At 30.5% G+C, this 19,652-nt stretch overlaps 2 protein-coding genes across 4 annotated transcripts in view; both read left to right on the top strand.

The window, feature by feature from the left end:
* Window positions 1-12,784, top strand: part of LOC105250862 (protein amalgam) — a 61,293-nt gene extending 48,509 nt beyond the window's left edge. Inside the window, exons 2-10 of the mRNA XM_011257186.3 lie at window positions 9,637-9,831; window positions 10,130-10,512; window positions 10,709-10,865; window positions 10,980-11,270; window positions 11,356-11,462; window positions 11,578-11,767; window positions 11,906-11,932; window positions 12,033-12,147; window positions 12,259-12,784. Of these exons, the coding sequence (XP_011255488.1) occupies window positions 9,637-9,831; window positions 10,130-10,512; window positions 10,709-10,865; window positions 10,980-11,270; window positions 11,356-11,462; window positions 11,578-11,767; window positions 11,906-11,932; window positions 12,033-12,118 (1,436 nt within the window). The 3' untranslated portion in view covers window positions 12,119-12,147; window positions 12,259-12,784. The remainder of the gene's footprint in view (window positions 1-9,636; window positions 9,832-10,129; window positions 10,513-10,708; window positions 10,866-10,979; window positions 11,271-11,355; window positions 11,463-11,577; window positions 11,768-11,905; window positions 11,933-12,032; window positions 12,148-12,258) is intronic.
* A 2,244-nt stretch (window positions 12,785-15,028) lies between these two features.
* LOC105250863 (enhancer of mRNA-decapping protein 3) lies at window positions 15,029-19,311 on the top strand. Of its 3 annotated transcripts, none has more exons than XM_011257191.3 (6): window positions 15,029-15,311; window positions 15,920-16,077; window positions 16,270-16,514; window positions 16,604-16,761; window positions 16,868-17,128; window positions 17,392-19,311. In XM_011257191.3, the coding sequence occupies exons 2-6, from the start codon at window positions 15,926-15,928 to the stop codon at window positions 17,983-17,985; spliced, it is 1,410 nt and encodes a 469-aa protein (XP_011255493.1). In that variant the 5' UTR covers window positions 15,029-15,311; window positions 15,920-15,925; the 3' UTR covers window positions 17,986-19,311. The 3 variants fall into 3 exon arrangements, with proteins under 3 accessions (XP_011255493.1, XP_011255489.1, XP_025264143.1); XM_011257187.3 differs by having other exon boundaries at window positions 16,258-16,514; XM_025408358.1 differs by lacking the exon at window positions 15,029-15,311 and adding an exon at window positions 15,379-15,431 and having other exon boundaries at window positions 16,258-16,514.
* The last annotated feature ends 341 nt before the right edge of the window (window positions 19,312-19,652 follow it).

Genomic DNA, 19,652 nt, shown 5'->3' with positions numbered 1-19,652 from the left:
AATCCATTAGGTTCTCTTGGCGTGAACGTAATTATTGCTCGCAAACGACTATTCTCGACGAATATCTCTGTAATGTAATGTAATCTTGAATCTCCTGAGATCTTGCGTTTGCAATTAATAAGAAACTCCGAAAGAATTTTATATATATAATTACATCAGTCACGGAAAACGGAAACCATCGATTTTCTCTGGCTCTTTGCGAGGAAAACAAAGTAGATACGTTTCTCCAAGAAGGGAACAATTAACACGACGAATGAGCGGCATGAATGGGCGAATGTAGTGAATGGATAAAAGAGGCAAGCGGGGATCCGCGAGAAAATGATTGCGCTCATCTCGTCTCGCTAATTGCAATGATAATGACGACTGCGCGATAATTAAGGATGGCTGAGTCGAGAAACGTCTCGCAAGATGACATCATCTAATACGGCCACGTGGTGGATGGGTGACGTGTACCCCGTGACAAATAAGCATCGTGACAGTGAGTCTGTTAGTGGGAGGCGAATGCTGGCATTCGCTTAGGTTGGCTTAAGGTGTGCGCTAAGTTACCGAGTAAATTGAATTTCGTTTCGAGCGAAGGTGTTTGCACGTGAAGTGTAAAACATTCCAGCCGAGTGTAAAACATTCCTACTTATCGCGTCGGATGTAATTATCGTATTTTAAGGTCGATCCATTCTCTAAAAGTGAATCAGTGAAAATATCACTAATTTAAACAGTAAAATAAGATTTCACTGAGAATCAGTGAGTATTTTAATATTTTCAGTAGAAACGCTTATTTTTTTGTTATTTTATCTTATATCTCACTGATTATGGTCAGTTAAAATAAAATTCACTGTAAAATCAGTAATTGCTAGCTCGTTTGTTTACTGCTACGATCGCTATCTCTCTCGTATTTAGTTTTAGTCATAAGAATTATATAGAGTTTGCAAAGAGCGACAGATAAAATTAAAAATATTACTTCGATTTAATTTCAGATATTAAAACGATCTTATGAATCGGACAAATAAATGTCTGGCGGCTTAATGAAAATTATTCGTTCGTTATCTATTTAAAATAGGAAGTTCAATATGCATGTAATATAAATAAAATAAAATTTTTAATATAATAAATATTTGTTTGGACATAATTAGTAAATATAAATAAAATTTTTAATTTTATATGAAATAGATGGAGAGATGAATTGTAGTTTAATATTTCTGACAATAACGAAAGAAATATTACTGATATTGAGAAATATTACTGATTGAAACAAAATTATTAACTGATTCTTTCAATAAAATATCACTGATTTACAGTGCTATACTTATAATTGCTGTAATTAATGACTTTACTGTTTTTTCAGTGATAATATACTGATTCACTTTTAGAGAGCATTTAAGCTAAGTCCGAGTCGCGTATTAGAACAGGTGTTTTCTCATCATTCTTATCTTACGGTTGTTTAAATTGATATTAGCTTAATTTAGCGAATTTTATTCACACAAGGTAAAAGTGAATTTGTGTAAGAATAAAATTGCGCGTTATTTTAAAATCGCTTTTTTAGTAATAATAGAAGATGAGTAGGGAGCGTCTCGTTGTATAGTTTGATAATTGATAAAACCTTGGCGGATTCAATTATAAGGCAGTTAACCTACATTTTCCGCATAGACGTTGTTAATTATAGTTTCGCGTAATTTGCGGACGAAATAAGACAGTTGATTTATAACGCGTGGGAGACATTCTAAGTAAAATTTATTGTACATTGTGAGTACGTTAAGAATAGTTCAACTTGAGCCCGATAAAACCATCATTAACGAACAATGTTGCGCTATGCAAACTTGTTGATTTCTAACGGAAGTACAACTGAATGCTAATTTTTTAGGTGTCACAAGACTCACGGGAGGCTGGCAAAATAATATTTTATATTGAGCAATCATATTGTTGTTTTTTTGCTGAATTTCAAAACGGATGCCACTTTCGTAGGATGCAATACACACGTTGACCGGCGTAATATTTCGGATTGAATTTCGGTAAACGCATTCTCGTTGGATGATGTAAGCTGATTGTAGGCGGAGAGGCACAAGATATTCTTCTTGCGTTGCATCCTTTTATATCGATGGTAATGAAGGAGATAATGCCATTACATACGACGCGTCGGTGGCAGCCGCGAAACATTCTTTGATTTATTTAAAGCGGACATGTTCCATTGATTAATCCTCCGCATTATTTATAATCTTCCTTTTATGCAAAACCGAAATAATATGATTAACATGCTTGAGAAAATATGATATCTAATGATGGGAGTAGCGTCTGATAATTATATTCTTTTGATTTTGCAATAAAAATCGAAATAATATCTTATTTTATAAATAATAATAATAAAGAAATAATAGAATAATGAAGAGAAATATTTGAAACAATGTTTTCTAGTCTTCTCTCGCGGTAATTAATTTACATTTTCTGCATGAAACATAAAATAAAAAAAATACATAATGTAATAAAAAGTTTAAAAGAATTTTAAAAAAAATATTTACTGGAGAAAGTCGTGTAATGAAAGTTTGAAGTAGACCAGATTTCTGTTTTTGAACGCATATTTTTTCGTAAATGCATTACGTTGATATGTCGACCCTATCCTTACGAGGATCACGCCCAACCGAGGAAGATTAATGTTATTCACAGCAACATCTCATGTTCTTGATATCCGTAACGATCCAGTCACGCGCGCGCGCAAGATGTTACATGGTCATCTTCCTCTATGAGCTGACTCACTATTTAACGGTCTTTTAAACTGCCTGCGATACAGGATGAAGTTTTCTGAACCCTCGATAAGACGAAGAGGAACAAATAATATCTCTACAATAGATGAAAATTATCTATATATCTCTTGTATGACAGGAGGTATCGAAATGAAGCTAATAAATTATCATAATAACTTGCGATAAAAAACCAAGTCTAATAATATTATATCGTAATCATATACATCACTATTTAAATTAATATATAATGTACGTATATATTACATGATAAATTTAATTTCTTATTTAACATTTGTTTCAATCATAAATAATTTATGATAAATATTATTAGTCCTTTTTTAAAAATAGTTAATATTTACAACAAATAATTTATAATAAATTACTTATTCTAAGTAATAATTTTTTAGAAAATAACTAATTAATAGAATTTTGAATAATTTTTTAATATATGTACGAAGAGAAAAACATGATTTTTTTTATATTTTACGTTTTAGAGAAACTTTTTTGATTACAACGCGAGATATTTGAAAGCCTTACGACGTACGATTAATCGTAATTCTTAGAAATATTGCTTTCCAAATAAGGGAAAGTATTAGATCCCGCAAGCAAAATGTATGCGTGTTAGGGTTATGCCTCTGCGTGATGGGACTACGGGACCAGCAACCATCCCGCGAATTGGGTTCATTGTGCTGACGAGACAAAGATCCACACCATAGAAATGACGTTACACGACTCACCTGTCGTAATGGCAATGTTATTAGTTTCAACCCTTGCGGTTAGGTCAAACAATTCTGCGTCTGTAGAAAAACTTTTACATATTAGGATGAACGATACTGATGCGTACTTTTTTTGCACACTACGATTATCTTTCAAACTTTTTGAAAAATATTATTACATTTAGCGAGATATTTTAAACAGGCAGCAATTCTCCCGAAAAGATATGACGAAAGACGATATTGAAACTGGAGTGCGCACGAGCTCAGTCTAAATCAGGCTCCTCTGAACTTGATAAAAATCCTATAATACGATCGCTTCTCTAGTATTAGTGCTACTTACGCTATGAAAAAGGAGACAGATATATACTCAAAGCACATCTTCAAGTATAAAAATAAATTCCTACCTCGAAGTTTATCTATTAAAAAGAGTTACTGTATTTTTTATATTATAAAGAAAGTACTATGTGTTATTTATTTATTTTTATACATTTATATATATTTTAAAATTATGTTGAAATTTTTTAATAATGAACTATAACTAATCATTAATAACATTTATATTTTATTTTATAATATATTCATTATTCGAATATTTTTAATCTTGGGAAACTTAAGTTTTACAGATCTCACATATGATATAAAGCTTCGAAAATATTACCTAAATTTTTTTAATATAAAATTCTCTGATCCTGTTAATGATGATGCGGAGTCAGCCTGAGAATCATGCGATGCAGCATCGGCGACGAAGCATCTGCGGACTCGCGTTATCTTCCCGCTTGGCGCCCGGCCAGTCCCAATGTCGTCCCTTCTGCTATTTCACCCAACGAGCGTTATATACCTTGCAGCAGCCGCGCTGTGGTTATTTTCGCGCGACGGTGGCAAACCCGATATGCGAGAACCGGCCGCAGCAATAACGAATTATTTCGAATCAATTCATGTCAGACGTTGCGCAATTTTTATCTCTTATTTTCTCTCTCTCTCTCTCTCTCTTACACGATGATTTTCCTTTCGATGACGACATTTGCCGCTCCTTTCCGAAGATATTAATGTAATTCATTAAAGAAAAAAAGATATGAGTATTACGCATTAACATCGCATCGCGAAATCTGAAAGGTAAATTCATTTCCGAATTTTGAGAGCTTTCGGTCTTAAAAAGGAATTATTCACCTATTCGATCATATTTAATTTGCATCTTCAGCGAATTGAATATTAAACGATAATTTTCTCTATATATAATACATTAATAATTAATATTAAATGTCATTATATTGTCACATGTCAGATTATCTAATGTCTAATCCCGAATCTATTTAAAAACAAATTAAAGATGTTTCAAGATATATGTAATAAATTATTAAATCAAAAGAACATAAATCATTATAGTTTGAATTAGAGAGAAAGAGAGGGAAATTTCTCTTTTATGATTAAATCTTTCTGTCAAAATTCAATTGCATTTGTGATCAATGACAATTTAATTCTAGAACTTAATTCTTTCTAGATCAAATTTTCTCGAGATTTGTCTCATTTTTATACAAAAATAGTTCTAAAAATATATAAAAACGATCATAATTATTTTAATTGAATATTTTTATATTTTTCGGATCCGAATATGTCAAAGAAATAAATGGAATGCGAAATAATGTCTCGAAAAAAAAATATGATCTTGAAATATTCTGATGCTAATGTTCAAACATTTCATCGACATCGTCGTTTATTGCATTATGTTCTCGTACGAACGTACGCATGTGCGTGCCTTAGGGTCCCCTTTCTCGGAGAATAAGAAGAGTGCGTGCCTCTTGGTAATAATAACCATTAAGGCGTGAGAGAATGTAGGGGCTGACGTCATCCATTCAACATTCGTAATCCATCGAACACTGTCTTCTCGAATAATCGATGCAAAGTCGATACGCGATTTGATTGGTACCGTCTTTGAAAATATCAGCAAAGATTCAGAGCGATATCGATTTGTCGCGAGAAAATAAAAGATACTTTTAATGCTTTTCACTCATTCAAATAAAAGCATTGAAAAGAGAAAAAAAATTTACATATATATATCTTTTCTCATGAAAGCTTTTATATCGATGAGTAAACGATAAAAAATTAAAAATAATAAAGATAATTTAAATATATCTTCGATATATTTATTATTCACGGAAATTGGTAGAATCTTGGCAAGGTAAGAATTATTGCGAAAGCAAAACACGGTGGTTCTCAGAATAATCTCTTTTACGGAATTCGAGCTTGTGTCGAAAAATTTCGTAACTTTCACCCTCTCGATACGATATCATTTGCTCACAAAAAGGGAAGGAGACTTATCGGAACAAACAAAGGCATGGGAAGTAAAGGAGAAAGACGCGATCGATAAGAGAAACTCTGGGATTGTTAAGATGTTTCCTTTAACACCCCATGTGCTACCATTACTTTCTCGTCATTCGACGATTGATTACAATGTATGCTGTTTGAGAACTTCCTCAGAAAATTAGTAATGCAATAAAAAAATCTCCCTATAATTTATATGTACATCCTTTTACGAGGATACTAAAAAAATATATAAATTAAAAAAAATTTTTATATATACCTCTATATTATTACTTTATATTTATTTCATCTATTATTTGAATGCAAAATTGCCATACAGTAATTAATTCAATAGAATCAGAAAGATTCGCGTTTAAATGTTTTTGTTGATCTTAGTTAATTTAATTCTATTATAATTTCTTTTTACACTAAATATTTTATTTTTTATTTACTAGTATATATAATAGTATATAAAACTAGTATATAAAATGTATATACTTATAATAATAATATAAAAGTATATATGTATCAATTTATATATTAATAGAATCACAGATTTATGATAAATACTGCACATTGTGACTAAAACATTCTTGTTCACGCTTACTTTACATGGAATCCAAATAACTCCAGCTGCAACGGACGTCTCGTAAACGGAAGTTGGCTTTGAGCTCCGATCCAACGAAAATTCCACGAACTACACGGTCTCCTCCTCATCGAAACGAGAAGTTATTTCTGCTCTAACTTAACGCTCGCAAAACTGCAATGCTATAATCGCGGATGCACTCTGACATTTTCACGACGTGAAGAATGTCCTTTGCGCTTCCTGCATATCAGTAATTTACGAGCGTTCTTTTTCATTTGTGAAACGAAACCCGACTGTAACCGCATACCTTATCGTACTCATTGTTAAAATACACGTGAGGACACTGCGGCGAGATGACGTGTCCTGCAGATGTGATCAGGTATATCGTCCTTTTTTCGGGCGTGTACTGTCACGATGATATCACTGCAACGAAAAGCGTGCCCATAATACAAAACAGATTTGCGGTTATACACGCGCACGTCCGTTACATTCCCTATAGAACTCATCAGTATGGTACTCGGATCGTTAAGAGAATAAAGTCGGCCGCAATAAAGGCGGGGCTTTTCTATTTCGCAAGATGAATTTACGTTGATTTACAGACATAAGATCTATCTTGAGTATCTCTGGTATATATAAATATTCCGAAACCATCGATTTTTTGTTCATTTTTATTCATTTTTTATTTTTTATTTTTTTAGTTTAAATTTAGGCCAATTTGTTTTGCATAAATGTATATCATAGAGCACTATTAATTTTCATGTAAAATATTAAATAAAAAAGATGTCTTTAGAAGTAGAAATAAACACCAAGAGATCTTATCTTTTATATTATCTTCGTTTTGATAGGATTTTAATTGAAATTTAGGAAGCAAAATCTTTAGCAAAATCTATATATTCACATAAATGCGAGTAAATAACTTAAATAAATAGTATTAGATATTTAAAAAATGAAGAGAAAATTTGAAAGATGAAAAAAATAAATTCTTGTCCAATGATCTTGTCTATAAAACAAAATTAGGAGGAGGAAGGAAAGACCATTTTTTTCTAAAAGTTTGTATTTTAAACTTTCCTTTTGACTTCCTAAGAAAGTATAACCGTGACAAATTTATCGAATAATGGAAGGCACATTAGAGGGCTAGGTTTAAAATGCCAGACCTTAACGAGACCATCAGTGGCAAACCACACCTTAATGTATTTCGTGTACCTAATCAATTTGGTTTATTGTTTCGTTTCTTCAAGCAATCTCATTTTTCAATTAAATTCATAATGAACCAACATCTTACTTAAAATTTAGCAAATATTTTTGAAACGATAAGTACCTTCGCAAATAGGGACACAACAATTTTGATGAAATTGATGAAAGGCTAATTTTAACTAATGAAAACTTATTCTTTTTTTGTATCTCATTAATATTTCACATATCATTGATATATCACATCCATAATCTTTTACGTCTAGTTCAATACATCAGTTTTTCTTTTTTTAAATAAACTATGTAATTATTTTTTTCAATATTTAACTATAAAAATTTATAGTCACAAATTCGAGTAAATAACTTAAATAAATAGAAAATTTTTCTATAAATAGGAGAAAAGCACGAGATCTTTTTTGAAAACAAAAGTAGATACTCCGCGGTTGATGACACGTATTGCAAAATGAATATAAGCTATGAACGCAATGTTCCATGACATTAATCCAACTGGCAGAATGCGTGGGTGTAGCTCTATAAAGTCACACGGATTGAGCAATGGGACACCGTGGCGCCTATTCGCGTGTACAGAATAGAGCGTTGCTAAGGGAGAATGGAGAGATTGGGGCTGCAGCTTTTCTGAAACACGGGGTGCTAGCATGTAAGGGATGGTCATTAATCTAGATTCATGGGGTTCTTTCTGTGTAATCGCATTTTACTTCGCTTACGAAAATGCTCGAACAGTTATATAATTAAATGCTTAAATATAATTATTTAAACATTCGTTGTTTTATTCCATTAGTTGATTTACTTATAATTCTAGAAATTACATTCGATATATTTATATTGATTCTTTGCAATATAATCGTTAAATAAATGTGAATAAATGTGCCCCTTAAATATGGCTACTCCTTAATTAATTTTTTTATTTAATAACCTTTATCTAAAATAATTTAAAGATTTATTTAATAAATTTTTAATAAAATTAATATAAGATTTATTTAATAAATTTTTAATAAATTTAATATATATAGAGAGAGAGGATTTTATTAAATTTTAATACGACATTCCAATAGGCTTTGTTACTCTTTTACGTTGGTTGAATTTACTTGACAACATATACAATTGTTAAATTTGCAATTATGCACATTCAAGCGCGTTCAGAATCTATTAATCAATAATTTTCAAAATTATCAATAGGCTGAAATCAATGGAGTAGCAGACTTCAATCACGATAAACGATGATTTAGCGGTCTTAATTCGCGAAATTGGCGGATGCTTTTTGCCGTTCATTCGACGAAGTCAAACAGACCACCAGGTCCGGTTGACTTGCACGACCTATTTTTTTCCGAGCGCAGGGTGTGGTTACGGCTAAAATCGAACGGCGTGTATAACGCGTTAGCGTGAAGTTGTGCCCTGTGAAAAACGAGGCAAACTGATGGCAAACACGCAGGGGGAGCTCCTTGGCCGATCTAATTGCATAGCAATTTCGCTCTTCTTCTGACCTCATCGTCGCGAAACTGGCAGGAAACTGTATTCATTGTTGAAAAGGATGGTATGGGGTCGCGTATTATTAGAAAGCCAGAGTGTGCACGTTTATGTTCCGACCCGAAATCGAGCACGGTCGTGCACTAGAAATCTAATTTCGACTGCTGCATCTCTTCGCTTCTCGCCCTTCTTTTCACGGAAAGGGATATCAGTTTGCGGTTTTGACGAGAACTGGAGAACAGATTGCAGCCGGTTGGTACGGGGAGATTTAATTGATTGCGTTAATAAACTGTCACTTTAAGAAAAATGTTACCGATTATGTATCAATAACGATATTTAGTTAATACCCAAACAATCGTAGCAAATTATTATTTCTATCATTATTATAAATATAATTTTATAAAAGATAGAGACATTATATTGATTTTACATAAATTATCATAAATAAATATTGATAGTAATTTTACTGAGATTAGATTACATTATTTTTCGCTTAATTTCAACTTATTATAAATATTAAGCAACACAAAAATCGTATTTATGTAAATAATTTAATAAATTTTAATAAAAACTAAAAATTCGCGTTTCATAAATCTCATGTTAAAATTCTCTCTCCTTTTTTCTGTTTTAGCTTTGTGCAAATCTACTAAGAGTACAGAAGAAGATGTGAATTATGAGGAGGATACACCTGTTGAAGAGGACGATGAGGATCAAGGGGAAGATGACAATAACGACACTGCGGAACCGCAAATCTTATCGCAGGGACAGAGTATTCGCGTACAAGCCGGAAGTACCGTTATACTACCCTGTCAGATGATTCACATAGGTTTGTAGAGCAGTGATCTCTTTTAATCGCCATTCAATGCGACACACTTTCAAAAAGATTTCTCTATCCTTATGAAATTATTTTTAAAAGTATGAATATTTCACTAAGGCTTTCTTTAAAATAAGAGGAATAAATTGTTAGAATGAAATGAAGAAAAATTTCAAAGATATAATTATATATCTCTATTATACATGTATTTTCTACGTAAGCTTTAATCATGATTTTTTACACGACAATATCAATAAGAAATTGATATTAATAATACATTCTGAAAAATTTCTATCGCGTACTGTTACAGAAAATTATGCGTTCACGTGGTCGAAGGATGACAAGATACTATACTTCGAGACACTGTCGCATATAAAAGAGTCAAACAGGATCGTACTATTACCGAACAATAGCTTGGCGATCTACAACGCGACAGTTAGCGACTCTTCCGATGATTACAAGTGCAATATCCTCCGGCAACCCGAAAGCATACATTTAACTCACCGTTTGCGGGTCGATCCCGAAAGGACGCATCAACAATCTGCAACCTCACCACCTCCGCAACATTCACATAAAGGAATCATACGTGTGATACCTCCTTCGCGACTAATCAACGCGAAACAGGGCGACACTATCCAATTCGGTTGTGAAACAGATACGCAGCCACCACTTGAAATTAAATGGTTTTTTATGGTAAAATATTGAAAGCTATAACAAATATTATTAACAATATTATTAAAATAACTATGATAGTATCACTTCTATTATATTATTTTATAAAAATATATACAGTTATAATATTAATAATTATACAAATATGTTAAAAGAAATATACTGACGGATGTAAAAAAAGAAGAGACAAAACTGATTTTATTTCTTTTTTCGATAGAGCAAGAAAGTGAATGGCGACGACCCCAACGTGATTTTGAAAGACAATTACATCACGATAAAAAAAGTAAACAGCTCTCATAGTGCTCTGTTTCAATGTCTCGCGGAGGATGGTTCAAAAACGCCGGCAATGGAAGCGATCAATGTCATAGTACAATGTAAGTTAATTGTTCATTTCCGATACGGCTTAAGCTTTTTTCAACCTTTAATAATATCTATTTTGTAAGGTCTATCTTAATATTATTTATTGACTTTTTTTTACTTTATGATAGATATACCCGAGATAGAGGTGAAAAAAAATAAAGTTCACACCGGCGAAAGTATCGAATCGGAAATGCAGTGCATTGTGAGCGCCTATCCTGAGGCTATAATAAAGTGGTATAAAGATGGTAAGGAAATTACGCATAAGAAGGGGTCGGTAGTAATGCATCATAGCACTACGAAAGGCAACAAGACTAGACATATTTTGAAAATTTTGCACACTTCGAAGAAGGACTTTGGCGAGTACAAATGTCGCGCACAGAATCTTATTGGTGAAGATACAAAATCTATCGTTTTGACAGGTAATCACTATTATATTAATATTTATATATTAAAAAAGATATAAAATTTGTTAAAAGATTTTTTTATTTGCAAAATGTATTTTAGGTGTACCCTCGCAAGCGAAAGTTGTTAGCGCCGAAGTACTCGATGATAATAATGCCATTATTTTAAAATGGCATCTGGAGAGTTATTCACCGATCAAAGAATACAAGGTAAATAAATTTTTTGCGATATGCATCAAGAATAATAAAACTGAGAATAATAGAATAAGTCTTAAAATTCATTGAAATATGTGGCAAATATATGATATAATTCTTTTACTTACAGCTGCAATACCGCCGCAACGGCGAGGAGACATGGAACTTTGTTGAGCCCGAAGTCAAAGAAGGTAATGGAAATCAATTTATCGTGGAGCATCCGATCAAAGACCTTCAGCCTGGATCTTATGAGGCAATCCTTATGGCTAGAAACGTATTCGGGTGGTCTATGCCATCAGAACCGCATTCGTTTACTGGTGGTACATATCTTCTTCTTTATGCATATTATTTATGCATGCTATTCAAAAAAAACGTTATACATATATTTTTAAATACTTTATTTTCGTATTTCAACATTTTTAATTTTTATTAAAACTTTCTTTTTTTAATTTTTTTAGATTATCCGTCTGAGATGGCACAAAAAGGTACACACGAAACACATCCATTGTTTTCTACGTGCACACGCGAATACAGAATATTTATTATCTTTAAATCGCTATTTTTTAATTTTATTCATATTTACAGAGGGGGGAAACTCGGCAGCTATCCAAACTTCCAGAGTTCTAACGTTGATCCTAGTCGTTTTATCTTGTGCCTTCACAAGCCTGTAATTCTTTACTTAATTTTTTAAACTATGTAGGTAAGTACAATGACGTTGTCATAATCTATATTATTGAAACAGTTTCAATAATTTATATTATTGAAATTAGAACAAATTTCTTTAAATAACTAATTTATGTTTATTTCATAGGTAATTTGCTACAGCCAAAGCAAACACCAGCAGACGCCATGGTGGATTTATTAGCGTAGGAACACTAAAGGGTGAGGGGGGACTCGACGCACGTAGAAGTTTCATTGAAATCTTATTTAGTGCTTTTAACGTGCATCTTATTATACTATGCTATCATAAGTAAACATTTTTTTTAATAGGCATTATCGCGATTCATTAATGTACATACAATTGTTACGTATGTAATTGAAATTTTTGCATATAACTCTCCAGGTATTCTACTAAGATGCGTTGTAAAGAAAAAATAAGCATTTTAATTGTACTCCATAAAATTACGAATAATTATTAAGGATGTATTGTACTACAAAATTTTATATGTATGATGTGTGTGTGTATATATATGTACATATTAATTATATAAATCATTATAACAACATATTAGAATTAAAAGCTAGCAAATTATAGAAAACATTATAGAATGTCACTTTCTCTCTGTTTCTCTTTTTCTCATATTCGCTCCAATTACTCTTTATTCATATATGTATATCCAATGTATATGTACACATATATGCATACACACACACATAAATACACACACACACACACACACACACATATATATACATATATAATTTTGAAGTACAATACCCTCTTAATAGGTATTCATGACTTTACGGAGTAATTAAAATTATTATTTTTCCTTTATAATGCATCTTAATGGGACCCTTAGGCGAGTTGTATGCAAAAATTTTAATTACATAACAATTGTGATGGACAATTGAAGATATGTATGTATGTATGTGTGTGCGTGTGTGTATATATATATACACACACACACACACATAATATAGTATTCACTGTATATGCGTTAGCTCACAGAGAGACATGATCATATTATTATAATTTATTTTTGTATGTTTAAGATTATATTAGAGTCGTATTGAAAAATGTTGCTTGATGTCCATATGTGTACACTGATTACTTCTGAAAGAATCGTGTACAGAAATGGCATCTGGTCACTGTCCGCAATGCACGTGTGAAAAAAGCATGTACCTAAAATATGTAATAACAGTAAAGAAAAATATAAGCGTTATAAAGAATACTATTATTACGATACGATTACGGCGTGTATAACCGAGTCAACAAGCAGAATATAGTTGATTATATTGCAATTATTATATAAGAATTATAAATATTAATGCACACATGTTTGCGTATGTTTGCTCCCAACGAAAAAGCAAATTATTTTTTTTTTATTTACATTTATATTTCGAAAGTGTATAATGCAATGTATGGATAAAGAATGATTGAGGCAAATATGAGGAAGAGAGAAAATGACATTCTATAGTGTTTTCTATAATAATTTGCTAGCTTTTAGTGCTAATATGTTGTTATACTGATTTATAATTGTTACATGCAGTACTTTTATAGATAAGCGTAATCCTATGAAAAACTGCCCACTATAGAAACAGTGTGCTCGTCATTAGATATGAATTATATTATACATCAAACAGCCATTTTTGTAAAGTATTCAGAATATTGTTTACACTACATCTACATATATAATTTTAATATTTGTTTTAAAAAGACGATGTATTTTATGTTTTAAATTATAATTGATTAATAATATAATTAATTATATTTACGTAATATTGTATGCTTATTATACCACACAATTGAATTACTGTCTAAAATAGTACTTTTCGCGATGTTAATAAAATTTTTCAATTACATTTATAAAAGTTATAAATGTTTATGAACAATATCACTAAGTACAATTTTATACTTATTATATCGAAAATATATTATTTTTACGTTTTATGTACAATTTTATCTACAAATTTTAATTTAAAATAGAAAATTTATTTGCGAACAAAGTTATTGTAACCATGAAAAAGATACAACACAAAACAGTCAAATTTTTGTTACCATTATTATTAATTAATTAATCTAATAGTGATTAAAAATTTTCTAAATGTACATTTATAATAATAAAAAAATATATTTAATACAAATATATAATAAAAAAATTTATTTAATATAAATATATTAATTAGACTTGAAGTTATTTTATATGTAATACATATTTTTCACATTCTTATGTTTTTTCATATTAAAATTTTATATTGAACATCGTCTTTTTAAATTAGCTGTGCATATTTTTTATATATGTACATATTTATAAGTTTATTTTAAGTGTCAGTAATATATATACATAAGAACAGCTATTATTTAGTCGAAACGCTTACAATACATTATATCGATATACACACCTGAGCATATAAATATAGCTTCTACTGTTGCCTTAATCAATGTAACATGTACAATCAGAAATAATGAAAGATACATATATATTAATTTATAAGATTATATTGACAAATGAGTAATAAACGTAGTACATCAATACATTGCGCATTTTATTATAATATTAATTTATTATAAATTATTAACATATATTGTCACACAAAGAAAATTTGTATATAATATAATTTAAATTCCAAATTTTATTATGTTAAATATAATGATATTTGCTTTTCAACTAACTGTACTTTTGTGATTCTAGAATAAATATATATTTTGCAATTTACTTTTGGAAATAAAATAAGAATTATACTTTTCTTGAGTAGTTACTTTTTGAAATAAAAGAAGAATGAGAGATATCACGGCGCGCTTTTAAGCGATTTCTTAGAGCAATACGTCCTCTGTGGACAAAAATGTGGCAACATGAAGCCAATGTCCACGAATGTTTTCAAAGGATAACATGCATAACTACACAATTTCTGGTTCTGTTCCGCGCTACGTGTACGAAATTCCTCTCTAGAGTTCACATATCACATATGCGCGGTTTTCACTTGTGTTACGTTATCCCCATCATTACGGTTGCGCGTACTTGCTTGCCTCGATTCTAGCATCACTGGCAACACGCGCATTATATGTAGGATATACATCCCATATGTACTGACGATTCGTTGTACAAACCGACAGAAATTTGTACTCGATATTCAAATCGTTACTAGTTGCTGCAATTTATTGTTTCGTCTAATCATCTTTACTTTCATCTTTTTTTCATTTGGGTATGTAAACATGCACTATAGTTTTTTTTCAGCAGTTGTTAGACGGTTATAACCTGTGATACATGTACTAGCTGAAATTGTTTTTACTAATGATATTAGAGACCGGTAATTTTTGTGTTTGTATGTATATGTTTCTGTTTTTATATTTATTAATTTATTTACATTACATGTTGCATTTTTAACTCCTGTAAAAATTTTGTAATTGAAAGAATTTATACTTTAAAATATATTCTTTAATGTACACGTAAAAAGGATAAATTGCATACGTCTAGATATGTGTTAAATAATGTAAACAATAACTTTAAGAAATTTAACTTGTATAGAAGAAGAAAAAAGCATTATTGCTACAATAAACTTTCATCATTGTTGTTATTGTTACAGTATATTTATATCAAATGTATTTAAAATCATCAAAAAATGAATTATTTTTCTAATATAAATTATATTTCTGTCTTATGCAATATATTTTAAACTAAAATTCATATATTATTAAGTTATTAAATTTTACTTGTCTAACAATATTATATTTAAAACATATAATTGATGTTAATTATATGACAAATATGAAAACTATAGATAACCTTTATATTTTTTACATGCAACTATAGATAAAAATGTCTGAACAATTCCTGGGTTGTATTGTTTCTGTAAAATGCATTGACGATCTTACTTATCAAGGCAAAATTGTCGATCTTAATAAGAATAGCCTGACACTGGCAAAAGCATTTTGCAATGGCATACCACATACTTCCATTGTTAACTTAAGGTAAGTTTGCACTGTATATTTATTTGATACATTATACAATAATAAGTCTTATCTTGTATATATATATATATATATATATATATATATATATATATATATATATATATATATATAGTTGATTTTGAATCTTTATAGATTGCAGTAATACAATGTTAATACAAGTATGTTTATTACATATAGTTATTCTTACAGTGTAAAGGATATACAAAAGCTCGAGATTATATCAACTGAAGAATCAGGAACTAATGTGAATGATATACAACCACAGAGTAAAGTGATTGTAAAGAGGCCAATCGCAAAAAGGGCAGGACGATCGATTTCAGAATGCGTTCCTATACTACAAGGGCCAAGTTGCCCACCACAAATGAACTTAAAGAAACCTGTCGAGTCTAACCAGCAGCAAGTGGAACAAACTCCAAATGGAAAGATTGCTCCAGGTATACATTGCTGTATATATAATTTATGTACTTATGTCTGCACATATGTATGCACATAATTATATTATGACACTTTTTAAATGTTGCAGTTGAAAATAATATTTCTAACAATAAATCTATTTCCAAAAGATTAACTCACAAGCAAAGAGCATTGGAAAGAGATGAGCATACTTTTGGTACTCCAATTGATCAGTCTCTACAACAAGACTTTGATTTTGAAAAAAACCTAGCATTATTCAATAAAGAGGTTGGATTTTATTTTACTATTTAAAAATTTACATTATATAAAAGAGAAAATATGAAGTATCTAATATTGCTCTTTTATCTTACTGTAATTATAATTTATCATATAGGCTGTATGGCAAGAAATAAACTCATTGAAACCGGATATCGTTAGGCAGTCAGAAAGCAATCGGGGTACTACAGCTATCTATCGACCTGATGAAAACATTCTCGTATCTGAACCTACAGTGCTCAGACAGATTGTGGTGCCTTGTCCTAGTGAAAAGGAATATGTGACAGATAATGGTTTAGTAATTCCTAGCATCACTCTTAATCTCCATCGGCAATTAATAGGTGCAGCAGATAGATTGGGAATAAGTTGGGAACGTAGGGTTTGTATTGATATTTTTAATTATTTATTTTCATATAATGGAGAAATTGTAAATAATAATTAGAAAAGTTTTGTAAAAGAAAGGTGTAGATTTACTTTTACCATATATCTAAATAAATATAGATTGACGAAACGATTTATTTTGATAAGAATGTTATTACAATTTAAAATGATTTTCAAAGACTGATATATTCGCTTAATTATTCACATATATCAAGCTTTATTATCTTTATTAAATATTTCAATTAATGTTTTCTTTTAAAGGTGGAACTTCTCGGTCGTGCTGGTGCTGAGCTCATCCTCCAATTATTGGGCGGAAGTCATCGCCTAAATCCGAACAACGCGCATCAATGGCCAACTGTAGTCGCGTTATGCGGACCGCATCGTTCTGGTGCCGCGGGTATTAATTGCGCCCGACAATTATCTAGTCACGGTGTCAAAACGATCGTATTCGTGGAAAACGCGGAGGACGTGTTCCTTTTGCAGGAATTGTCACTGTACAGGCTAACAGAGAACAAAGTAGAGACTAAAGTGAAGAATCTGCCATCACTGGTGGATCTCATACTCGTGGCACTCTGCGATGAGGATTCGCCAAGGATAATTACGCCGATAGCCAGGTGGGCGAACAGTAACCGAGCGCCCGTACTCGCTATTGAACCACCAGCGACAGGTACACCTGGTATTCTTAGTAAATTCAGTCTATTAGGTGCGCTACCGTTGTCGCACAGCGTCGACAATGGTAGATTGTACCTGTGCAATCTCGCATTACCAAACAAGGTATATTCCGATGTCGGCATCACGTATAAATCACCGTTTGGACCTAAGTTTGTGATCCCTTTACATTCCAATAACTCTTAGCAAATTCTTAGAGATCACATTGTGTCTTCTTGAATAGACATCTCATTTTATCATTTATGCGATTTGTAAACAGAGAAATATTTTACTTCCGAGGCCCAGCGACTTGTAAAGAATATATATACATATATATAGTTTGACGTTTGATATAGACTTTTAGATAAACTTTTAGAGCATGGTGGATTATAATACTTTTTGCATTAATTGTATAATATCCGCGAATTGGCTGCAGCACATATACATAATGTATACACTATTTCCATATATAACCAAAAAAATTGTATTTTAAAGTATCTTTACATAGAATACATATAACAGATAAAATAGATATTTTATCTGTGAAGTTATGAAAGACAATTTGTTTTATTGACAATTTGTTATATGTGTTATATTATCACAAGCATCTATGATAGAATTACTATCACTTCAAATATGTAACATCAAATAAAGAATTCCTTACCAATATAATTCTATGTACTAGAGTATAGTTTCGCTTTGATATACAATTTGATACAATTGAATGAAAAATACACTTTTTGCATACTGTATCTATAGTTTATATTAATAGAGCAAAATAAGATAAAGAAAAAAAGAGGGTATGTAGAGAATTAAATTCCAATAAGTTCTTATGATAATGAAATTTATCTTCATTTTCTCAATTGATAAATATAATTAATAAGAATCCTGTAAACATAATGAGAGTTATTTAAAGTATCTTCTTGTATTAATAAGAAAAAGAAAAAAATTAAATGATGATAACTTGTATGTACATGCAAAAGAACAAATTATATATTTTTAATAATTTATAACGTATTATTTATGTAATTGTTAAAAATATATGTGATGCTTGATTAACGCGTCTATTCTGCATGCGATCTGATTAATTGACAAATGTTTTATATTTGCATATCTACTCTTTATTGTTGTTCGATAAGCTCTTGTTGTTCACATACACACATATTGAATATGACTTCAACTCTCATCATTTGTATTTCGATTATAATAGCAATATAGATATTGAAATTATTGTAACACACGCGAAAAGTATCTCGAGTGTTGTATAAAGTATCTATATATATTTATATAGATATATATGTATGCTAAACTTGATTGTGTTCCTTTTTGTACTGATTTTTTTTAAACAATTTATAATAAAGTAAGATATGTGCTTTTTCTCATATTTATGTAGTCACACATTTATGTAATACATAATTGTAACTCTAGAAATTTGCACAATACACAACAGTTTCTTGAAATAAAATCTGTAGTAAATAATTCCGCACAGTTTGTGTTCATCTCTCTACAAATGATTAAATATTACAGGATACATTAGAGCATTTTTTAAATTTATTTGGATGATATATTTGAAATTATATATATGTTATATAAGACATATTTAATATAATATTAAAAATGATAATTAACATTGCATTTGATAATTTGAGCACTTAAAATTGTAGGAGATGTAATCAAAACAAATATAATACGTAAGTAATACTCATGAAATGTTTTAGTAATTCAAAAATAAGTTTAATTATAAGAGTAATTATATAAAATAAAATTGTATAAACAATATAATGGACTTCAACATTAGATTTCTGTTGATCATTAACTTAATTATATCTGATAACAATTGCATAATAAGAATCGTGTTGAACAAATAGATTTTG

This window comes from Camponotus floridanus, unplaced genomic scaffold, assembly GCF_003227725.1.
Source record: "Camponotus floridanus strain SB8 unplaced genomic scaffold, Cflo_v7.5 scaffold202, whole genome shotgun sequence".
NCBI lineage: Eukaryota > Metazoa > Arthropoda > Insecta > Hymenoptera > Formicidae > Camponotus > Camponotus floridanus.
Note: the sequence above shows the minus strand (reverse complement) of the source record. Positions and strands in the feature narration are given on the sequence as shown.